Genomic DNA, 19055 nt, shown 5'->3' with positions numbered 1-19055 from the left:
GATGAAAAATAAATCATAATAATAAAATAAAATAAAATAAAATAAAAGCTCTTATAAATAAAACTTTTTTTCTCAGAATTCTGAGTTTACGTCTCACAAATCTGACTTATTGTAACTGTGAGAAAAAGTCAGAAATGTAAGATAAAATGTCAAAAATTACCTTTTTTATTTTTTATATATATGTTTTTGTTTTTTTTTCCCCAGTCATGTTTAGTTTACATGATAGCCTTGATCGGCTACTTGCAGTTTCTAGTCATCTCAGGTGCTATCAGGTGGAGGGACAATCTTATTCTACGGAGAATTTGATTGGACAAAAATTTATATATGCCTTTTAATGGTGCACTCTCTCCAGGAAATGAACATTTGTGCAACTTAAATACATATTTTAAATATATCTGCTAAAGGTTTGGAACATTTGTTAACCTTTAAGTGTAAACTAGCATCCAGATGACCCCATAAACATGAACTAAAAGCCACAATGGGCTCTTTAAAACCTATCCACAGTACTCCAGTAAGCAGGAAGTCATTCTTTAATGTACTCCATTGGCCAGCAGAGGGACTGTTGTTGTGTATGGGCTGAAAGGTCATCCAGCTCTTGGCTCAGGAATGACTCTATCAATTAGTTTGGAAACAAAAAGAACAGCTGCAAAACAACCCTCAAACTGTTTGAACATGTTCCCGGGTAAGCAGTTAACTTCACCGTCACATGTCAACACGGGGGTGGAAAGGCTAATGAAGAGCTAAATCAACAGGCCGTAAAACAACACAGAGGCATGGAGGAATATTGCTGTCATTTGATATTGCGCTGATTAAAAGGACCTGTTTTACCCATCAATCATAATCTGGTTAAGTATTAAATGTGCAGTGAGAGTTGAATGACATACGCTAAATTAATCATTCATCTTTATAATAACAATAATAATCTTTGATGTTATTCCGTATGCAGAATGTGCCTTGTGATGTGAAATAGTGTGCTCTGTAAATGGAAAATAAGAGCTTAGAGTTAAAAAAAAAAGAAAAAAAGATCAGCATTCTTTCATATGTACTGCGGGGGATATTTATAGTTATATGTGGGCTTTCTCAAATGCAGTGGAAAAGTCACTATTCAGCTTTAATAATACATCACTTTATATGGCAACTCAGCTATTTAGGCTGAGTTACACAGCGTTGCTATAGCGCTGGGCTACTTTCAGACAGCTAATGACTTGTGGGAAAGGTGCCACAAAAACCTTATACAAACAACTTAATTAGATATTCTGTTCCCTCCTTGACGTCCACAAATATGATCCCGAATTTCATCCGCATCATTTTATCTTACTGAATAAATCAAGAATGTCACCAGAAAGCCATTTATTTCTTTTATCAACACCGTACAAACTGTTGAAGTAGTTTTGCTTGACATAAGTGCAATTGAAGTGAATAAAATGTTCTGTAAATTAGGAGTTTTTGGGCGTATAAACCACCAGTGCCATATTCTGTGTTATTTTCGGACTTGTTCTGATCGAATTAGTAAATACCAGTGGGAAATCCTCTTGGCATCTCAACAGTGCTATACGGAAGAGGCTTTCTGAAGTCGTTCTAACCTCGAGATGTAGGTCTCCTCATGCACTCGCATGCTTCTCTGTGAAGTCGGCCTGTTGAACACACAAGAATTTGTACATCCATAAATATCTCAACAGTGCTATACGGAAGAGGCTTTCTGAAGTCGTTCTAACCTCGAGATGTAGGTCTCCTCATGAACTCGCATGCTTCTCTGTGAAGTCGGCCTGTTGAACACACAAGAATTTGTACATCCATAAAAATGCCAAACTGATCCAGGGTGGAAATTGCAGTTGGATGAGTGAATCTCAGGCTGGGGGTCATATTTCAGTCCAAAAGCAAAAGAAAAACATGTTTTTTACATTATTTTTTTTTTTTTTTTTTTTACATTGTGACATAATTTCTATGACATTTCTGTACATCTGCCCCCTCGATTCTCATTAGAGTAATGTAAAACATCTCATTAATAATGCAATAAATATGTTTTATTATTTAGACTATAAATGACTATACACAGTGATAGTATTTTATTTTACAGCCTTTAATTGATACTGGTTTCACAACAAACTCTTATATAGATTATTATTGTTGTTATAGTATTATATAAATATAGATTATTGTTTTACAGTAATGAGATTTACCTTTGAGAATAATGGAAATTACAAAACCAAAAATATTCCCCATGAATAAAATGCCCATGTTACAGAATACACAATGTCCCCCCTCCAAAAAAAACAACAACAAATATTTGTCCTAAAAAAATATTGATTGTTTTTATGCTAAATTCCACTTATTTTTCCTGGCTGACTTTGTCTTCAATCATTGACTCGCTGTAAAACAATGTACTGTATTTGCGCATATTCGCACACAATGTTCCAGCTTTAAATGTGTGCAGAGAAGTTCAACAACACAAAAGCATACTGAATGCCTCTGGTCCACATCTGGAATGGTAATGTTATTGGTAAGGAAGTCATTCTCAGTAATCCCAGCATTTGTAATTTTCAGTGTTTCTACCATGTTAGGTATGATGAGATCCACAGAGTTATGGCATTCCTGGGAACTTCTGAAACTAGCAGAATATTCAAGGAAAAAAAGGAAACAGAGAAGAATAAATAAGTAGTAAACACTTCAAAACTGAATGCGGATGACTGTGATATTAAACACGCTTCACAGTGATTTCACACGCTCCCTGAGCCACACGGGTTACAATTAGCATAGAAAAAAAACAACAACTCGATAGAATCTATTGAGGCGGCAAGATTTTTACCAAATATTTTTCATGAGGTTATATTTAGTAAAGTGATATATGTAATTGACCTTCCTCTGACATTAAAAGAGAGGAAAAGCCCAGATTTACATTTAGTTAAAAGTGGTTGTAAATCATCAGCTCCAGTGGCGCAGATAGATAAGTACATGTCCTTGGCTTTTTGACGCAATCGACCCGGGTTCGATCCTGTCTTTTGCCGAACTTTTTAACTTTCTACCACGACTCTGCTGTTCTTCGGCTGGTTCTTCCTGTATATGTTGATTGACAGATGTCTCGTCCAGTCAGCGGTGAGTAATCCCAAACCAATGGCGCTGTCTCAAACTATACTTACCTCTTCCGGTTTGTCTGATTTGTCATTGTGTTTTCTGACTTGTTAATTTGTTTTCGGATTTGTCGTTGTGTTTTCTGACTTGTTATTTTGTTTTCGAATTTGTCATTGTGTTTTCTGACTTGTTATAATGTTTTCTGAATTGTTGTTGTGCTTTCTGAATTGGTATAGACTTGCATTTGCGTTTGTAATTTGTTATTTTGTTTTCAGAATTGTGATTTGTTTAGCACTTCTCGGCCACCTTACATATAAGATGCACACACAAACCACTACAAATGGGCTCTCAAATTACAGAGCGTCTGCCATTTGAAATAAAGGCTTGTCATACAGACGACAAAGGTCTTCATGGAACATGGCAGGAGAATTGAATGAACCCCATAATCATTAATCCCATCAAAGTGAAAAACGACTCGTGTCTTTCTAGCCCCTTCCATTCAGGTCTTGTCGACATGGCCTGCGGCAACCTTTGCCGTCGAAACCTCCGAAACATTCGGCGTGTAAAAACTTGTGATAGAGATGACACAATTTAGCAATCCGCCTGGTTGTTTTGTGCAATCGCGGCAGTCACGGTAATTCAATTCCAGCTTAAGTCTAGCGTAAACTTAATCAGGATATCTGCCAGCAGCTGTCTAATGTACTTTACGTTATGCAGAGAATACCAACGATATTAAGCAGGAGAGCGTTATTCAAGTTTTAATATTGGATTGTTCTTTTACAGAACCAACCGTTGGGTTAAATTTTTACATTACATTTTTAACCCAAAGGTTGGGTTAGTCCATATTTGACCCAAAGTTGGGTTGAAACAACCCAGCATTTTTTAGAGTGTATATATATATATATGTGTGTGTGTGTTTGTGTGTGTGTGTGTGTGTGTGTGTGTGTGTGTTTGTTTGTGTGTCTGTCAAACGATTAATCCCGATCAATCACATCCAAAATAAAAGTTTTTGTTTACATAATATATGTATGTATATATTTATTATGCATATATAAATACACACACATACACTATATATTTTAAAAATACTTACATATATTTACATGTATAAATGTATATTATATAATTTATATTACATATAAATATATTTAATATATAAATATAACATATTTTTCTTAAATATATACATGCATGTGTGTGTATTTATATATACATATATTATGTAAACAAAAAAATTATTTTGGATGCGATTAATCACGATTAAGTGTTTGACATCATTTTATATTTTTATATATATATATATATATATTTTTTTTTTCCAGTTTTTCTACTTCAAAATTTCACATTTAATTCCATTTCTTAGTAATTATTTGTTACATTTATTGGGAATTTCTAAGTGAAAAGACAAAATTAATGCGTACAACGAAACCCTCTTTTTGGAGTCTAGGCTTTGGCCTTATTTTAAAATATATGTCATAGCATGATTCATTAAATACAAGCCTATTATTCACATTAAAAGCTAAATCTGCTCTGACGTGATTTATTTTGCTTAGCTTTTAATGTAACATTGCATCAAAGAACTAATGGGGAAATTTACTGAGCAGTCATGTGGGAAGGCAGAACAGAGTATCTTGCACTCATTCATAAAAACATAAATAGTGGCATAGTGCCTACATGTGGCCTTTTTCTGAACAGCACACACTTCCTGGATATGGTACTGTACACTGTGCATTCTAATGAGATTCTGCAGCAGACAGGGTTCCCACGCCTTTTGACCAATGCATCTTGATGTATTTTCCAAGGTTATGGATTTAAAAGTCATTTTATAGAGAATGCGAAATGCAACTTTTAGCTTAAAATATTCTAAAATGTATGCAATACAGAGACCAATTTACTTCAGCAATCTGACACAATATGTCCAGTTAAAACAGGATATTTAATAAAATAACATGCTGGATGGAACTTGATTTTAATACCAGGATTTGACTGAATCATGAATATTGGGCATTACATATTGGATGGGAAAGGGATTTGTGATGTCCCTGGAATAAAAAAATATTTTTTTAGAGCTGGAAGTTATTACATTTTGATGATTTTTTTTTTCTTTGCAATAATATGCACTGATGAACTGTGCAAAACACGGTCAGTTTTGATGATCTGTTGACTTTAATGCTGGGAACTAGAGAAATGTATATTGACATAGGAACTTTTAAGGATCTTATTCTTTTTTAATGAGTTTTTTTCCAGTCCTGAAAATGCAGCATTTCAAGATTTTCCACTGGGAAATGTGTGGGAAAGTTAAACAGATACATCTCTTTAAATGTGAAATGTGTAGACATTTTTATATACAGATTCATTGTTTTGTCTGTGCTTAACAAATAAATCATTCAAAATACATGAATGCAGAAATAGTTGCAAAAGAAAATTCTCTAAGGACTGAAAAAAAAATGTAAAGATAGAAAGTGCGCTGTGATGTAACCCTTCTGTTATAATATACTATTCCCTCTGCTCAGTACAGTCTATGTTCTCCAGCTGTACAGCGCAGTGTCTGTTAAGGAAAAGTGTTAGTCATACTTGGAAGCAGATTTGTGTTTCCTCTGAAAATCAGAAACATGTGAAACGCATCTTCTCTGAAAGGATCATTCCAAACCTGAACCACAAAAAGAATACAACCGTTTACTGCGAGCCAAACAATGTTAGAACGGTTTTGGATAGATCAGCCATTATTACAGCAAGGACTGGGCTGGAAGGGAAAGGAAACATTTGACCTGCTCAGGTGTTTGGACACGTGGGGGAGCCATGTAATAGAAGTACAGATCAGCAGGCATGCCTTCTTCCAGCGGGGCGGCAAACTCAGCGGGGTCGATCACCTCAATGCATTTCTGTAACAAAAGACCCATCTCATTGAAGATTATTTCCTGCAACATTAAGTAGGATGTTAACAATTATTTTTAAATAAAACCAACAGGGTCCTGACAGGAAGCAGAGTAGGTCTGCAGCAGCTTATTGATAAAATCTATAATGAAAATAATCAAAAATTGATTTGATTATTGATTAATCATGATATCGAAAAACATTCTTCAGTCACGTCACTTCGTTATATAGTGAGCGGTTATAGTAGTTATAGAGAATAATGCATTTCTATGGACAAAATGCATCTGCAAAACAGTGGAGGATACAGAGTTGAGCTACTGCAGGAAAAGTACATCACCAAAGTTGTCCTGAGCAAGAATTTTTTCAATTAAACTTCACAGACTTCAGGGAACGAGCACCACCATGCGCATTTGTAGCAAGCAGACGAAGCACAATAGAACAAGAACATTTTTCTTGTTAGACATTAAATCAACCTTGACCGGTGTTTACAAGTTGCGTAAGTTATGTAACTAGATTACTTTTTCAAGTAAGTGGTAAAGTAGGGCATTACTTTTAAATTTACAATGAAATATCTGAATTACTTTTTCAAATAAGTTTTCCTATTCGTTTACTGACATCTCTCTTGTCCCCATGTTGAGAGAAATTGGGAATGAAGTGCAGAGGCAGAGACACTTCCTTCAGCCCTATTTATTTCCCTTTTGGAGTGAAAGGGCCCTTACAGATGGCCAGAAAAAAATAAGCAAAATAAGCAAGCCCAGCCCAGGGGGACAAAAGTAATGCAAAAGTAATGTAATGCATTAGTTCAACATACAAGGATAGACATGAAACTGCTCTTTATATATAAAAATTGCATAAAATATTCTTGACCAAAGTATTTAAGGGAGAAAGTTACTTTAAAAACATGCATTTTTACATTGGATGTTAAGTTATGATATTAAATCCACTATTGTTTTATAACTGTTCTAAAGACTATACAGTATTTAATGTAATTAAATTAGAAGTAAGTGTAATCAAATTAAGAATAATTCCTTACTTCTAAGGAAAAATATTTAAAGCACAGTAATTAATAACTTAGTAATGCATTACATCCAACATTAGTCGTAGCCCTAAAACAGGGTGTTCTTGTTGACTTATTTTGAGATGAGTGGTCGACTATACCAAATAAATATGAAAACTATTTTAGGGCCTATGACATATACAGAGTTCTGGCATGAAACTCTAGATGGTGCAGTCCGATAGGTCTAACTCAATCTGACCTAATGACATCATTATCACATGGCACAGCTGATTGGTTCTCTCCTGTATCGGTAGCCAATGAGCTCGCAGCTCAACATTCAAATATATGACTAGTGCTTGCCGTAGCAGTTGCAGCTTGCTTCAAAAAACCCCCCACCTACCCCAGCTCCACCTGTATAGATCTGCTACGAGGTGATTCATGTATGCTACATGGGGTTATTTCATGTATGTTATATTTGCAGCAGCAATATTTCTTACATGCTCACAGCAGCATGTTGTGGATGTATTGGCAGTAGCAAGTCTCGGTACGTGCTCTGCAGCAGCAGCGTAGCAGATCTATTCCGCCAAGACCAAATACCATGCCAATCACTCCGAGAGCTGTCATGACAGAAATACAGATATCAATGTCATCAATATTTTACACATTAACAGCTGAGTAGAATTTTCTCTTCATTTGGCTGGAACATTTTACTGTTCATTTGGCAGGAGGCCCTTCACCCAGAATCCAAAACTAGTACACTTACAAAAACAAAGAGTCTTGCGGTTTGTATACCGAACATAATTACAATGCCAAATTGAAGCAGGGGAGTAGAACAATGCTCTTTCATTACTGCATTGTTTCCCATTATTCCCAATGACATGATTCATGCGTGTTCCATCTCAAGCAATAAACAAATTAACGTCAACAGTATCATTTTAATAGGAGTAAAAATAGTACGCCTGCTGCAATTCATTGTCATGTTTTGCTTTTGTGTAATTCGTAAAACATCTTGATTCAATAAACTGGCTCCATTTCGAGGGAAAAAAACAATATTCAAAATGCGCTTTGAAGTCCCTTTCAAAACAAATAAAATATTGTTCTATTACATGATGTTCGGTGCCATTGTATCAGTGACCTAGATTTTGTGTTTGATCCCTGTTCACTGTAAGATGCTCAACTGCAGCTCTCATTATTTGTATGCTACAGCATAAAGCACCATTCAGATGCTAAACAAACCTGTGCCTTGATGTTTGATGTAATCAGGACTTCTAATTTTACAGATCTCAGATATACAGATGTACCCTGCATGTAGAAATATGGAATTAAATGGGGAATCAAATGATTGGTTATATTTCTCTGCCTTGACATTTTGAAAGTGTACTCCGAGCACGATCATTACGTGTTAATTATGGATGAGCAAATCAGATGGGAGGCAGATTTTCCGCTCAAACTGAAATTCAGAGAGAAAAACGACAATTGAGTGTTTCCCTCAATGTAGCGTAACAGAGGAGACATGAATCGACATGAACAGTGCTGTGAGGAAATCATAAGGAAATTGATGTGAAGTTTCGTAGAATTCGTAAAAAAAGCACAAGAAGAAAAACACAAAGCGTTCACATCATTTCATGAAATTGGGATTAAACCATTGGAGTCACATGAATTAATTTTACAATGCCTTCACGACCCTATTGGTTGAATGGACTTTCAGTCAAAGAATAGAAATCAGAGTACAACTTTTATGTCTTTTTTATATATGTAGTCTGTAAACAATGCTTCACTGTCATAAAAATGAAAGCCATTCAACGATTCAGAATCAGATTTGATAATAATCATATATAAATTTAAGCAGTGATTTGATCACCTGGTTTGTTTTTGATAGTAGATGTTCTGAATGGCCAATAACTTGGTAGCCAAATTGTTTTGTGAATGAAAATGTTCATTTCAAACCCTTGTCATGAAGGTGAATAAATCATGGTGAAATATCCCTTTAAGCAGGGCCTATTTGAATAAAAACGAACGGTATTAATCCAAATCATTTGCCATGTGCTTGCTGGAGTATATCATAATAGATAGTGTTCTGAATGTTGCAAATTGTTTAATGGTAACTGAGCAAAACAAATTATCAAGTATTTTGGTAATACTTTAGTATAGGGACCAATTCACACTATTAACTAGTTGCTTATTAGCATGCATGTTACTAACATATTGGCTGTTTATTAATACTTATAAAGCACATATTCTGCATGACAATATTCTACAACCCTAATCTTACACAATACCTAAACTACCTTACTAATTATTAATAAACCGAAAAATTAGGAGTTTATTGAGGCAAAAGTCGTAGTTAATGGTTTGTTAATAGCAGAAACTGGACCTTAAAATAAAGACCAGTATTTTTCCCCCTTTTTGTATCTCATCTTAGAATCATATTTTACAGTGTACAGCCATAGTACAGGTACTGTTTTGGAGTTGATGAAAAGATCAGTGAACATTGCACTGCACAGCTGACTGATTATGAATGCAACATTTATACTGTGGAATGTAAAAACAATTTACCAAGCTCTGAATAACATGACTGAACTGGTGATTTAGACTAAACAATGCACTCAAATATGTTGATTTCACATCACCGTTGTCTCGATGCAACTGTTAGGCAAGGAGCGATGACATGATATTTCAACAAAAAACATTATATATTATATAATGTATATAGATAATATATATCATTATTTATTTACACTCATATTGTTTCAAACCTGCTCGATTTCCTTTCTTCTTGAAAAAAGGAGAAAGTAGCAAAATGTTCATGTTTTCCATATAATGAAGGTAAACAGCCTGTCGAGCTCCAAAAATGACAGAAAGTATAATAAAATCATATAGTAGTACATAAAACTTGTGATATATTTCAAGCTTTTCAGATTAAATTTAAGTTTAGATTTAGCAGAGACTTCTATCCAAAGCGACTTACAACCGATCAATAGTTGTTATTTACTAATTATTGAAAATTGAAGAACATGAGAGTGAGTACATAATTACAAATTCACGTTAAATCTGAATCTTACCTCTATTTTCAGGAGTTGCTTCTCTCTGCTATGAGTGAACAGTATATCATATAGTCTGAAGTGCTGAAAAAGACTGTTTATATGGTATAAAGAATACATGAGAACCTGTAATAGTCACAGTTGTATTAAATATTGAACGGTGCAGTGATAACGTGTTTTTGTAGGCCAACCCAGAAGTTAGCATCACCTTGGTTCCCTCAACAAAAACCCAATAGGATCTCTCGACTAGATTTTGGATTATTTTAGAAAATAAGGTATGTGGCCATCAAAAGTGTATGATTCTTACACATTTTGTTCATCTTGATGATCTTCACAAATGAACACAATATTTATAAATTTAGCCTAAATACAAAAATCAAAACGTAGGCTATAAACAAACTACACACGATTTTCCGTCAACACCATTAAGCTTCCAACAACTCTTTCAGTTAAAAAAAAAAGAAAGAAATCCTTGAAAGTTTGAGTTAGAATAGTTTGCAAGAGATTATGATCAATGAGGACTAGTGAGTAGATGACTTCACCTGTTCGCATGATGATATTTAATGTCCCAAACAACCTCTGCAGTCCCATTTAGCCACTTGTGAGCAACCGCCTTTTTCAAGACAAGTAAAAGCTTAAAAATATCTCAATGGTGCATTACTGATGCATTTTATGTTATAGAATAAACAAGAAAATATCTTGAGCTTATGTTAACCAAAGACCTTATTTCAAGGGACAATCAGGATGATGGAAGCAGAAATGCTAAAATTCTCATTTCTGGGTTTTGGCCTACAAAAATATGTAATTCTTGCAGCTCTCTATTCAAACCCTTGATGTGCCAGCAATTTGCAAGGGTGTAATTATGGTCACTGTTGAGATGTTTGGCTATAATCCCTGTTTATGTTACTATGATTTGTGCCTCAAATGGTAATACAGCATTAAAATTCAACGTTACGTGGTGTTCCATGAATAATAACTCTTTTAAAAAAGGCAAAACATTTATATTAGTATTTTCAATGAACATGCTCAGTAAACTCAAGGACTAACAAGCAGTCTGCGTTACTGAGGCTTTCAGGTAAGCAGAGAAATCAATCGTGTTCAACTATAACACACATACTGTGTGTCATTTTTCAGCACTGTGCATCAGTGTTTTTTCCTTTTGCTTTCTAAAAGACGGATGATTTCCATGCAGCTTGTTATGCACCACAGTAGTCTGCATGCTTCACAGTCCGTTGCTGTATGAATTATGCATAACATTAAAGTGCCCCTATTATGGATTTTTGAAAACGTTTAAATCTGAAAGTGCACCGTGTATAGTATAAAGTTATTGTCTCTCAAAAGAAAGAGTCGACTCTGAATCAGAATCTGAACCCGCCCACTTGTTAGTCTTTTCGCGTTGGTCTGAAAGAAAATGCAAATTCATTCTTTGCCACTAGGTGCTGCTTTTGGAGCGGTAAAAATTGCAGTTTCCCCGGTAACGCTGTACACAAAGCAGCACTGCGCTCACAAATGCTGCTTTATCAGGCATTACAGGCATGATGAAATGAAAATGAGACCAATCGGACCAATCACCACAGTTAAGCGTCACACAAAGGAGAGGGTTGGAAAAATGAATCGTTGAGCGAATCGTTTGGGAGTCATTGAGCAAGTAAGGAAAAAATAAATGCATAAGACAATGAAAGTGTTTTTTGACCTTGCATATATGTCAACCTGTTGTTGGGGACTCCCAAAACCAAAGTATGAACCTTTCATTACCCATAATAGGGGCACTTTAATTATGAAGGATTCTAGTTTGCTTGTTGCCGGCTGTCTAATAGCAAAGCAGCATCTTGCATCAATTAATAATATGCGACGGGTTGAAAATGACCTTTATCCATATTCAACAATTAAATGTGTGCTTGAGCATAATCATACGTATTTAGGAGGAATGTAATTAAAGGACGGATGTGACATTGTGAGACATGTTCTTGAAGTAATCTGTGATGGCTTTGATTTGATCGGTGGTGAATAAAAAGCTGGCTTTAGCTTCCGTTGATGGAGATTGTCTGGTGGCAAGTACTGTTTGGGTAAATGCCTTGAAATTATCAGCAAATGATGACTGTTTATCTGAAATAAAATGCAACAGGCATTGTCTGTGTGTGTGTGTGTGTGTGTGTGTGTGTGTGTGCGTGCGTGTGTGTGTTTGTTTTATTATTATTATTATTTATTAAAAAAAAGTATTATGCTTGGTGAATTCACACCAGATTCTTAATCAAATGGATTTTTAAAATATAGTAGACCTAAAGCAACAACCATGTTTGACTTTCAAACTAAACAAAACTTGATTTCAGAGAACGCCACTTACTTTTTATGCTGTCAAGTAGTTGCTGTAAAAGTGCCATGATAAATGAGATTTGATGAGAATTGAAGTTCATCTCTTTGGCCCACCAAAATCCACTGACAAAATGCTCCAACAGCGCAGCTTCTTTCACACATGTTTGGTGGTTTTTGAAATTCAGTATGTCCTCAAACTGTCTTAAAATGCAAGATATTATAAAAGTCATTATATATGTAAATTATACAGTCTATGGTTTTACCCCACATGTGCACATAGGTTTGACAAAAAAAATGTCTCATTCTGAAAATATAATTATATTTTTCTTAAATAACATGTAGGCTACTCATTATCTACAGGCCTTACTATTCTCATATCATTATAACTGTGATGTTCTACAAAACAACAAGCTTTACAACACTTTTTTTTTACTGCTGAAAATTAGATCACTGTGAAATCCGTTTTACCCCAAGGGGGCGTTTTCCCCCACTCTACCCCTATAAACTCGCTATAGCCTTCTGAGAAAAAAGTCGGAATTGTGAGGTAAAAAGTTCGAGATTAATTTTGATTAGAACGTTTATAATTAAAACTCACATATCCAGATTTTTTATTTGTACTTTACAATTCTATATTTTTTCCACAATTCTAAACAAATATTAGATAAACTAGATAAAGCGCGTCTGTTAGGATATATGATGTTTTCAAGAGTTAGGGACAGGGGGAAAATGACTCAAAATTTTCCATCTTGACAGTAAACCTAATAAAAATTCTGTTCAGTTAGGCTACAAATAGTTTTGATAGTCACTTCTTGTGATGCAAGGTTGGTGTTTTTATGTGAGTGTGTGGGTGTGTTTACATGTCACATAGGTATTCATTTCATTAGAAAAGCCTATTCCCGAGTTGTGTGGAAAACAACATGTTTCAACATGTTTTCAACAACTCACAGATTTACTTAAGCCTATCACTCCATAAAGGTATCGCTGATAATTGAATGGTTTACGATTCAGTTCGATCAAATCATTTAAATCAATCTGATTAGCCATTTGGACCACATTGCACCTCACAGTTTATTCTTGAAAATAAAATACTGCTAAAAGTTTCAGTCAAATTGTAGCCTACTACACTATAACAAAACACACCCTAATCACTGAAACATATACGCTACCAAAACATAATTTAAACAATTCGGATAGATCGAAATACTTTGTATTTTTCTTTATCAGAGGGGAAAAGTAATAAATAATACTAACTCGGTTAGGTATTAAGAACAGCAGTCCCGCCCAAATGATGTGAAAGGTAGGAAGAAAACAAACGTAAAACGAGCTTTCGTTTGTTCAGACTCGAGAGGAGCACAGAGTGAAAACCACAACTTTCCTTGCTTCATTAATCAGCCTAAAACTCTGAAAGGCATCATGCTTGTCAAGTTTATCTGCGCTGTAGTCACCAGAACGTTGTTTATTTTAGTGTCTCTCATTGGTGTATGGAGGGTGACATGGGTTAAAAATAATAATTTATACTGGTTTCTGACTATCCTCTATCTACCTCTCGTGGTTGAAATGATTTTAACTCTGAGAAGAAGAAAAGGGAAGGATTACAAATGGTAAGTCATCAACATTTATTTTTGCAAACATAAGAATTTCGAGAGCCAAACTGAACCTTAAAATAAAATATCATCTAGTGCAACTTAAATAGGCTACTTGTGTGAAATTTGACAGTGCAAGATGTGACATATTGCTGAGTGACCCAAACTCTGTTCTTTAGGTTTTCTCCAGCAATATTGTTTTTCCTCATCAGCATTATACCAACCATATGGATCCTTGAGTTGCACCGTCAGAAAAACAAATCAAGTGATACTAAGGTAATAGTAAAGGAAAGTAATGGTAGATTAACACCTTTCATAAATACATTTTAGATTCTCTCTTCTGTGCAAATACATTTCATGCTGCCCTGAAAACGTAAGACAAATAAAAACCTGTGTGAATCCCAAAGCCAATGCCTGATGCATTATATGCTGATTATTGCAGTGTACTAATCTGGATTCATCTGAGAGCATCCAAGCATTTCTTGATGAACGGAGAAATTTGACCAATGGAAGCTTGAGTGAACAGGTACTGCCTCTTTGCCATTCATACTGGTTACAGACATTTTCCATGGAAGTAGACTACAGTAATTTCTGAAAGAAGACCCGAGCCTTTCAGACATTTATTCACTCTAAAAACTCTTTTGCCTCTAAAAACATCGTCTAGCTAGGGCGATTTGTAAATACAAATGTTGGTTCAGCCCTCAGTACAAACAAGACCTGCGTTCATGGTCATGCATGGTTCATAACTACTGTTATTTCTTCAGAAGTTACCACACCTTCACATACTGTATGAGATTTACAGGACACGCTTTATGTAAGTGTGCCCTCAGTTCTTCCAGAGAGCAACACTTCATAGCTGAATACTCACTTTGTGGTGGTATTTTAGGACCCTCTGAAATTTTTGTCATCGGTGTGTGCCAATGACTGGATCCTGGCCCTTCAGCAAATCGTCCTGATCCTGCTGATAGTGGGGAAGTGGCTGCTACCGATCGCTGGAGGAGTCACCAGAGATTAAATATCCCAGTTGTTACTCATCTTTGTAGGCACAGCTGCTGATATCCTCGAGTTCATCAGTGAGACGCTCGCTGATGTGGCGTAAGTGTTGTTTGAGACTAAAATAAAAAAGCCCTGCATAGTCTACATTTTCACATTTATTCTAATTCTCAGCAGTGTTTCTGTTAGGTGAGTGTTATTAACCCTATAAATCCTACTGTATCATATTTGATACATAGTTTCTCTGTTGTCTAATTGATAGTTTATAGTTTTTAGCAAGTAAAAGGCTTGCAAAAACGTCCCCCTACAGGTTGTGGTGTGCATGTCATTATGCTGCGAAATCTATTACTTGATTATTTATGTATTTATTTTTTAAAGAAAATCATATTAAAATTTGAGCATCATGTATGATACATCAGGCTTTTGAAGAATGGTTATGTTCATCTCTCAGTTATAATTGTATTGCATCTCATTGTATGTTTTGCCCCACACAATAAAAACTACAGAGCTTTGATCACAAGCTAAGCATTCAAAAGCCATCTTAAAGGTGGGGTAGGCGATTTTTCTCTGCGGAACAAAAGAAGGCTTAAGGCAAGAAGTAGGACCCGTGTAAATATCGGATCAGCTTTCCAGCACTGGAGAGAACTCAAGGAGCGTAAGGCCTGCGATCAGACGCCAAGGTTGCTTTGTTTCTTCTTGATAGGTGAGTAACACCATGTATGCGCCGCAACAGCTAAAGTCTGTCTAGTACACTGGACGCGACAAAGCGACCGTTGAAAATCATTTGAAATTTGTGTCAATACGTCATAAATAGAACGCAGCAGCAGTTTTCTTTCGGGGATTTGTCGTGTCGTGCCGCGCCGCATCCAATGTAGACCATAGATATGTATCTATGGTGTAGACAGCATCACTGATTATAATGAGTTCCATAGTATTTTGTCGCGCCGCGCCACTCGCGTCTGTTGTAGACATGGTGTAACATTGGTTTTGCTTTGTTTCACAGAACTAATCATTGCCTGGGTTGCGTACGTAGCTATGTGTGGTGCGGAGCTATCAAAATAGGGGCAAGACCCTTTTGGGGTAGGGGCGTGTTTGTTTTGGTGATTTCAACATTGGCTACCAGAAATCGCTTACCCCACCTTTAATAAGACAAATTATTGGGAAATATAGTGTTATGCAAGTATTCTGCTTTACTCTCATAAGGATCTCACTGATTTACAGCTATCAGAAGTTCATCTTTCCTTTTGGTCACATTAATATCAGCAACGGCACCAAATTGCATATTTTTCCTCAGCTTGGGTCTCTGAATAAAATTGAGGTGTTTTTTCTCCTCAAGTATGAGCTCCATATGGTCAAACAAAAATCACAAATGTCATTTTTTAAGATTTTGTCTAAACAGTTTCATTAAATAAATAATGCAATATATTTTTTCTGACTACTACTTCATATGTCAGACTTTATAGTTGCTAAACCTTTCTGTTTACTTCCAAATTTAGTTGAAATAAAGTTTCTGTGTAGTATAACAATATATCATATTTCCTTATATTCTGTTCCTTGTTCTAGGGAGGACAGTACACCGTTTGTGTGTATTATTCTTGCGGTCTGGACATTGAGCATGCTACAGTTTCCTTTGCATTTCTCAGGTCTGTACTCTTCCATAAGTGTTGTTTCATACACAAAAATATGAAGTCAATTACGACATTAATTATAGATGCAGAACCTGAAGTATGCATAACCATAACCAAGAACACCAATATAATTGTAGTCATTGTTGTAAAGTTCTTTCCTGTTTTTCATTGGCATCTCTCAGTGGTGAACACCAAACCTGAGGATTTCTGTGAAAGCCAGGATGACTCTCTCATTGCCAAGTTCAGGACAGATATGTGGGACATAGCGGGAACCATTTTTCTTCAAGATGGCCCCTTCTTTGTTGTCCGACTAGCAGTTATGATTTCTTTCTCTGACTTTCATCAAATGCTGGTCTTCTTTACCATTAAAAACTTCCTAGTAGTGTTGATTAGCATCTACAGGCTGTGGGTGATTTGGATAGATAACAAACCTTGACATGTACAAACAGGATCTTGTTCAGTCAATAAACTGCAGTGATGATTCACTGACATGAACATTATTTTGTGGCACTGTGCCAGTCACAGTGAAAAATCTGATTGTGTTAATCATCTTGATTCATTGTAACAGGACAGCTTATTAATAATGTATGCATGTACACTATGTTATATTATTAATAGTGCTAGGCAACGATTAATCACATCCAAAATAAAAGTTTGTTTATATAATACATGTGTGTGTATTTATTATGTACATAAAGACACATATATATTTAAAAAATATTTACATGTATATATTTTTATTCATATAATTTATATTATATATAAATATATTTAGTCCTATTTGTTGTCTTTAATAAACATTGTATCCCACACTTTGAATCGCAGTAATACTACACATAGATACTTAAATCAAATAACAGTAAATAAATAACCATATATATACAAAAATGTTCTAATTCTTCCACACATCTAGATTTACTCATCAATATCTCAGATAAACAACTCAGGTAAGTATTTCAGGTAAGTAATACAGGTAATACACAAACGACTCGGATAAATGATACATGGACTTCTCTATGACACAAGTACATTAAAATTACACAATTTCACAAATTGAAACTAATTATTTGAATATTAAAGCATGTAAGTTATAAACCAGTCTATATAGTTTCACTTCACACTCATGTAAAGGTACCAGGTCACGTGTTTTCAATACATATTCTCAATTTTCAAAATATTTTTTATTTTAATTTTGTTTTACATTCAATACATACATTCAATAATCACACATCATGTTCCTGTTTTAAAGACAGTCCTTGTTAGCTGATTATCAGCTTTTCTGAATTCAAGTTCAATGAGCTAGGGCCACAAACAACAGTCCCAGAATCAAGGCACTAAGGAATGTTCATTAAGAATCAAGTCCATACAGGAAACAGTCAAGTTCAAGTGCAACAAATACTCCAATTTAGGCCGTTCTCCCAGGTGCTCCAAGGAAAGTTTCAAAATGTTCATTCACTTAATTTGTCTGGGCCTTTAAATAGTCCTTTTTTTTTTTGGCCCAACAACAGTTCATTTTATGAGTGTCACAGTCCCTTTGTTGACAACAGACAATTGCAATGAATTAGGGCAGTTAGTGTCAATATGATGGCGGTTTGTCAGTACAGTTCTGCAGTGCCATCTGAGACCTGGTCAAGTGAAAGTTCATTGGGGTTCTTTAATTGGCCGGATAATAGATAAGTGAGGGCTGAGAATAATGAATTGGCATTAGTACCCATGAATTCATATTTGGTGTCCATGTGTGTGTATGGGGTGTGAATTAAAGGGGTCATATGATGCGATTTCAATTTTTCCTTTCTCTTTGAAGTGTTACAAGCTCTTGGTGCATAAAGAAGATCTGTAAAGTTGCAAAGACTAAAGTCTCAAATCCAAAGAGATATTCTTTATAACAGTTAAGAGTCAGCCACGCCTACCTAAAACGACTCGTTCTAACACGCCCCCACATGTCTACGTCACGATGTGGGAAGATTTGCATAATGCTGCCCAAATGTTCACGCAAAGAAAGAAGGCGTAACTTTTATTCTCGCTGTAGTATTGTTGCTGCCGCCATGACGTGAAGACGCTGTGTGTTTCGTTGTGAAAGCGAAACTACTTTGTTACCTTACCTTACCTTCCAAAAGAGGACGATATCCACTTCGTCATGTCTAGAGCTGAGGCTTTCACCGTGGACGAAGTGGAGTCCAGCCCGGGTTCGTCACATGTGGTTGCCGCAAGCCCGCCGGCCGCGCTGTTCTCAAGCCCGCAGCCTCTGCTCACTCTAGCCTGCCGGCCGTTCCTCACTCTAGGCTGCGGGCCGCCGCTCACTTTAGCCCACCGTGTTGTGACACTGTGTGTTTCATTGTGAAAGCAAAAATACTTTGTTTGCACCGGCCCTCCAGGACCGAGTTTGGGCACCCCTGCTTTAGGGTCTTCTTGAACGGTCTGCAACATACTTTGGTTAAATTTCTTCAGTGGGCGTGTAAAACCACACCCTTTTTACCTTGCTCTGTTCACAGCGACTCATTTTGGGGCATGTCCCTTTAAATGCTAATGAGCTCTGCTCACCCGCCCCTTTCTTCCA

General features: G+C 35.9%; 1 protein-coding gene, 1 long non-coding RNA gene and 1 pseudogene across 2 annotated transcripts in view; 2 read left to right on the top strand and 1 right to left on the bottom strand.

The window, feature by feature from the left end:
• Positions 1 to 1549: 1549 nt before the first annotated feature.
• On the bottom strand, positions 1550 to 13338 carry LOC107653929 (uncharacterized protein C10orf107 homolog). Its single transcript, XM_016440790.1, has 7 exons — positions 13240 to 13338; positions 12326 to 12491; positions 11943 to 12087; positions 10003 to 10075; positions 5800 to 5951; positions 1716 to 1766; positions 1550 to 1634 (listed from the first exon to the last, which is right to left on the bottom strand). Exons 1-7 carry the CDS (start codon positions 13336 to 13338, stop codon positions 1550 to 1552), a joined length of 771 nt encoding a protein of 256 aa, XP_016296276.1.
• Positions 13339 to 13651: 313 nt separating this feature from the next.
• LOC107653959 (transmembrane protein 26-like) lies at positions 13652 to 17133 on the top strand (annotated as a pseudogene).
• A 1637-nt stretch (positions 17134 to 18770) lies between these two features.
• LOC107654063 (uncharacterized) overlaps positions 18771 to 19055 on the top strand; it is a 14189-nt gene continuing 13904 nt past the window's right edge. The window contains exon 1 of the long non-coding RNA XR_001630298.1: positions 18771 to 18812. This is a non-coding gene — a long non-coding RNA (uncharacterized LOC107654063). The remainder of the gene's footprint in view (positions 18813 to 19055) is intronic.

This window comes from Sinocyclocheilus anshuiensis, unplaced genomic scaffold (genome assembly GCF_001515605.1).
Source record: "Sinocyclocheilus anshuiensis isolate Anshui unplaced genomic scaffold, SAMN03320099.WGS_v1.1 scaffold454, whole genome shotgun sequence".
NCBI lineage: Eukaryota > Metazoa > Chordata > Actinopteri > Cypriniformes > Cyprinidae > Sinocyclocheilus > Sinocyclocheilus anshuiensis.
This window is presented reverse-complemented; position numbering and strand designations above follow the sequence as displayed.